The sequence below is a fragment of the Gallinula chloropus genome, assembly GCF_964237585.1.
Source record: "Gallinula chloropus genome assembly, chromosome: 10".
NCBI classification, from domain to species: domain Eukaryota; kingdom Metazoa; phylum Chordata; class Aves; order Gruiformes; family Rallidae; genus Gallinula; species Gallinula chloropus.
In genome coordinates this window covers 19,320,115-19,325,839 of record NC_140095.1, presented here as the reverse complement: position 1 = coordinate 19,325,839, position 5,725 = coordinate 19,320,115, and the positions used below count along the sequence as shown (strand labels likewise).

Sequence of the window (5,725 nt, the reverse complement as noted above, 5' to 3'; positions counted from 1 at the left end):
GCCTGGCTGCAGCAGGCTCTCAGGAGACTATGACAAAGCCTCTGGAGGTGATAGGTGGTCAGAAGTTATTCCCTAAACCCTTTTCACACATACTTCCATTGTATTTATCTATCTGTCTCAAATTCAGAGAGGTTACAGAATCCCATCACTCCACAGTAAAAACCAATGCAGACAGTCCCTGTCAGCTGTTCCTTAGAAACATATAAGGGTGTGGAGATACAGAAAAGCAATGCCAGAACAAGGGACAAGAAAGGAGCTGCCTCTCGTTATTCAGCTGGACAGGATGCCCAGACTACTTCAAAGTCCCTTCCATAAAGACAAGGTTGCAATGCTGATGATCAAACTTGGAGGGAAACCGAGACATGGAAAGCTCAAGAGAGAAGAGAAATGAGATGAATAACCATATGAAAACTCTTAGATTCACAGATCAGCCATAATCAAGTTAGGAATTGTCTTCATTCAGTACCACCTATTGGATCGTTACACCTGGTAGACAAATTTAAAGCATCAGAGCAGACTGCACAGTAGCCAGTGTGTTAACAACAGCCCAGCCTCCTCTATCTGAGTGCATATGTATTGCACAGACATACAGACCTGCAGCCATTTTTGGCCCAGGCTTTGTTCCACCTTGCTGCCTTTCCAGAACTAGTTCTTAACAGCACTGGTCCCACTGTGCTCCTGTGCGCCCAAAGCAAAGTCCACAGCTTGGTGCACACTGTGGAAGAGAAGGTGGTCCTCCCCTTCTTTGAAGAACTCTCCTCGAATCAGTGAGCTCCTCACTGAAGGATTGCACTGGGCCAGCAGCACCTGGACATCTATCTCCTTGTAGTCCTTGCACACCTCTTTGAGTGTGCGTATTCCTGCCGTGTCCAGAAACTGTACTGCACAACAGTCAATCACGATTGTGTGGAAGTCCAGAGGTTCAGAGACAAAATCCATGGAGATGCCAGTCTGGTTGCCACCGGAATCCTCCTCTTTCTCTTTAAGTATTCGTTTTGCTGCCTTTTTCTTTGCTGCTTTCACCCAGACTGGATTGACTCCAGTTTGCTTGTACAAGGCAGACTTAAAGCACTCCTTGTTGATGTAGTAGAGGGGCGCTTCAAAACGGTACACCACAATTCCTGGCTTGGTTTGCAAGTTCTTGTAAGCAGACAGGGATTCATACGTCTCAGACTCTGCCACCCAGCCAAGCAGCGGTGCCTCTGGTCTCTGAGTTCGGAAGATGACACAGAGCATCGAGAAGCAAACACCGACCAAAAGACCAATCTCAGTACTGATGAGTGCTGAGGCTGCCATGGTAACCAGCCAAATCACTGTGTCCACTCTGCTTAAATGCCACATTTTTGGCAGGTCCTTGAACTTCCGCAGAGCTCCTCTGAGGTTTACAATGGTTATGACAGCAAGGACACATTTTTGAAGGGAATAAAATAAAGGTGCAATCACAAGGAGGACTAATAGGATTACCAAACTAGTCACCATGCCAGACATTTGTGTCCTGCAGCCTGTGGATTCTTTGACAAGAGTCTTGGCAAGAGCTGCGCTTGTTGTGAAGCAGTGGAAGAAAGAAGGAATGATGTTGCATAAGCCAATGGCATACATTTCCTGGTTGGCCTTCACGGTGTAACCGTGCTTCTTGGCAAACATCTCTGATAGGGAGACAGTGATGGCAAACCCTATGATAGCTATGGGGATAGCATCCAAAGCCACGTTAGGAATCAGGCTCCAGTCTGGAGGGCGAGGTGGCAGAAACCCTGTTGGGATGTGTCCAGCAACGCTTGAGGCATAAGTCTCTTTCAGCTTCCCAAAGTGAGATGCCAGAGTAGCTGCCACAATCACGACTAGTTCAACTGGTATTGGAGCCTTGAGCCTGGATTTGAAATGTTCATTAAGCTCTTTGGCTGGGATAAGTACAAGAAGGCACAAGAAGCTGGTGATGAGATCACAGATGTTGGTCTTGTGTATGTTTCTGAAGATGTTTATCCACGTGGCTATGAGGGAGCCAACGCCACTGCTCCGTGGAATGTCTAGGCCCAGCAGATACTTGGCTTGTGAGGTTAGGATGGTAAAGGAGGCACCCGTGACAAATCCACTCAGCAATGAATCGGAGAGGTACACTGAGACAAAGCCCACTTGAAAGAAACCCATGGCAACCTGGAAGGAATCAACCACACACAACAGATTAGGACACAGATCTTACAGACGTCATCACCGGGGGACTCTGGAGGGAGTTGAGATTAACAGTAAACACTGTGCATGGCCCCGGAGGACAAGACATGGTCTGAGCAGGGAGAAAAGAGCATTTGGCCACTCCTTTTCCACCACACTTAAACAAAATGCATTTCTAACACAGAGCAGGCTTTTGTGGTGGTCTCAGTACGCAGACCCTGTGTTCTTCATTGGCTCATTAGTTCAGCTGTAACTCCTAGGTGCCCTAGCAAAGAAACCCATGGAGAAAAGCATTTGAAATACTGGCTACTTTTGCCATTTCTCCCTCAAGTTGTTACATTCCCAGTGAACTCTGCAGGGGTTGTAACCCTTTTATGGTGGATTTTGTGTGTCTGTCTTCTGAGCTCACAACCTGCAATAAAAACCCCAGCTTGTGGCATGACAGACGTCCTTTGCACCGCATAAAGTTTGGTGCATCTGACTGGGAAAGTATATGAGCTGCAAACTCTTGTGATGCAGACTATAAAATTAGAAATAATTCTTTTAAGTGCCTTGTCATTCATTTTTATTAATGCTAGCTAAATGGACAAATCCTTGGTGCTCTCTCATGGGAATGACTGGTTTTATGGATACTACCCTACACGTGCATCTTCACACCTGGTAAATGTCCCTTCCTCCCCATCAACCTTCATGCCAAATGGAGCATAGACCTTCCCACAGCAGTTTGCTAGAAACCTTTCCATTCCCTGCGCTCACTAACAAGGTTGTCTACACTACTCTCTGAAGACTTGTGGGTATTGAACTTTAAGTAATGTCAGCCTGATACACCCTATTAGGCAGTTAAGGCAAAATAAAGGTAGAAAACTTTGTCAGAACTCCAAACTATTACTGAAGAGAAGGCAGGTTTGGGACCTGGACTGACTGGACATCGGCTCAGAGCCAAGCCCTAAAAAAAGCACCCTCACAGCCTTGGTAATTAACTTAATTCAAGGTTTCTCTAGCTATAAAACATTAGCAATATGCTGTAGGGAACTGGTTTGAGCAGGCTTGCTTTCTGTAATTTGATTGGAAAGTTTCTAATACAAAGAATACATGATTTTGGTTGGAGCTTCCAATAAAAATAATATTTGAGGATGTGAAGACCTATCAGTTAAGCAGGCAGGGCAGCAGCAAGTAGAAAACACCCAACGTTCAGAGGGGTTTAGGGTAAAGTAACCTGACTTCTTCCTGTAAAAGGAACTCAACTGTACGTGCAAAGAATACTAAGCACAATTCATAACTCCAGAACTGCATCCACCCTACGATGATAAAACACAAAATCCACTACACCTCAGGAGTCCCAGAATATTCCTGAAATTATTCAACACTAACTTGCAGTACAAGAAAAAGTCCGAGATCGTGTCTATACTCAGTGTTTGAGAGTACCCCAGGTATGCTCCCTTTCCTATTCCTCTCTAGTTTGAGTAGCTATCACCTTGCAGGCCACTGGAAGAACAAACGAATGTGAACTCACAAAGCAAAATACCACAGCTCTGCAGGACCGTTAAAACCAAATCCAGTCTGGTTAATGCATGACATTCTAAAAACAGAGGCACCTGCTTTAATTTCAGCAACAATGAATTATAAGTAAGGAAGTAGAGAACGAGTGGTAAAATATTGTTGAGTAATATATTTTAATATGGTAATAATTAAAAGGCTTATTTCAGATCTATTTTGTCATCTCAGTAGTATCTTTTCCATACAGTGTTGTTTCAGCTTTGCATGGGCAAACAGCAAAGTTCTATAAGCACAGTGACAAATACAAAGAAACTGGAGATACTTTTACTGTGCAGATAACTTTATCATAAAAGAAAATGTAAGCAACTGACATCTGAAATTAAAAGCTGACACACCACATTTTAGCCCAATGAAAGGGAGCTTTAAGCCAGTTAAAGAAAAAAGCTTCAGGCCAAGGTGGTTAACAGATTGTGTGAGAGCAGCCAGTGGGTGTGTGCAGGTCCTTACAGTCCCCAGAGCAGCAATGCAAATGGAAAATGCTATTAAAACAAGGAGAGGGCACAGAATAGTTTCTGGCACCACAGTAACTGGTGAGCTCCAGTCCTCCCTGGGACGCAGACTGAGGACACGTGCTAGCCCAGCAGGCTGCTCATGTGGACAATCACCTAGAGAAGAATTAAAACTATTCCCACGTAATACCTGCTTGTCCACCTCCTCTTACCTGATAAACGCCAGCTATGAAGGTCATGGTGGCTCCCACTGCAATTGCATAGCAGGTTTTATCACAGAGCAGCTCCTGCGACGTGCGATTCACAGGCGACAGCGTGGCGTTTACGTAGGCTGCTGTGTCTGTGAGGCCACTGGGCACGCCTGGCTTGATGTCATAGCCAGCTCTCTGTATTTCACGATCCACCACTTGTCCCACCATCAGGCAAATCACACCAAAGATGCCAACTGAGATGTGGCGGGAGGTTCCGAATATGAAATAAATAATGCTAGAGAAAAAGGATGTATAAAGGCCATAAATAGGCTCCTGTCCAGCCAAGAGAGAATAGGCTATGGACTGTGGAACTAGTAAGACCCCCACAGTCACACCAGACATTATGTCTCCCAGTAGGTACTCTCTTAGTTTGTATTTAGGAAGCCACTGCAAGACAGGAAAGAAACTTAAAACACCATCTTTCACTTTGGCAGGAGTGCAGCTACAAGTTTTCTTTGCTCGTTTAACCACCAGAGACTTCATGCTCCTCTTCTTCTCTTGGGGTTCCAAGAAAATTCTGTGATGGAAACTACGTTTAACATCATTTCCTTCTGGCATTTCAGTCACTGAAGAGACGTTGTTGAATTCTGCCATTGCTGCCACCTCAAGGACTCCCTAAAACACAAAGAAGTACTGTTTTCATTAAATCATAGATCAGTGTGCTGTGTGGCATATTTTAACAGAGTTAACACGGTATGTATGAAAAGCAAAGGCTAAAATGTCTTAGTTAAGCACCAAGAAAGCAATTTTGAAGCCAACTTGGAACAAGCCTTCCCATTACATCCCTGTTAAGCAAGGAATCACCACCCTTAGGAGGGAAGCCAACATCCCATAGAATAAACTCGCTGCTGACAAGGTTGTGAAATGGAAAAGAATGCAGCAGCACTGTCTCCCTGGGAGATTACCTTGATAAAAATCCCTATCTGCAGCCTGTTCCACCACGCACAGACACAAGGTGTACTGTAGTACAACAGTCACTTCAATTCTGTTGCTGAAATTTATCTACAGTTAGCATACCTGTACCGTGCACAGCTTGGGTACAGAATTTTAAGGCAGTGATTACCTCTGCCAAATACTGCAAAGATTTGTTACCTACAAAGATGCAATCTTTACACAGCGACTTTATCTCAGGCAGTGACATTGCAAGGAATGCTCTTCACCCTCTTTAAAGGCTGGTTTTCAAGTAAATTACACCAGACCAAAACAATGCACACAAGTGCAAAAAGTATTGATGGGCACAATGTGAGGCAAGGGGAAGCCTTCTGCCAGAACACGTGCTTTAGTGCAGGCTGCCTACAAACA

The 5,725-nt window shown here is 44.6% G+C and overlaps 1 protein-coding gene across 1 annotated transcript; it reads right to left on the bottom strand.

The window, feature by feature from the left end:
• Nucleotides 1–434: 434 nt before the first annotated feature.
• SLC26A2 (solute carrier family 26 member 2) lies at nucleotides 435–5,032 on the bottom strand. Its single transcript, XM_084268457.1, has 2 exons — nucleotides 4,385–5,032; nucleotides 435–2,151 (listed from the first exon to the last, which is right to left on the bottom strand). Exons 1-2 carry the CDS (start codon nucleotides 5,015–5,017, stop codon nucleotides 646–648), a joined length of 2,139 nt encoding a protein of 712 aa, XP_084124583.1. The 5' UTR covers nucleotides 5,018–5,032; the 3' UTR covers nucleotides 435–645.
• Nucleotides 5,033–5,725: the final 693 nt, after the last annotated feature.

Coding starts and splice junctions, on each gene's coding strand:
- SLC26A2 (XM_084268457.1), bottom strand. CDS start 5,017: ATGGCAGAATTCAACAACGTCTCTTCAGTGACTGAAATGCCAGAAGGA. Junction 2,152..4,384: donor TCATAGCTGGCGTTTATCAG/GTAAGAGGAGGT, acceptor GATTCCTTCCAG/GTTGCCATGGGTTTCTTTCA.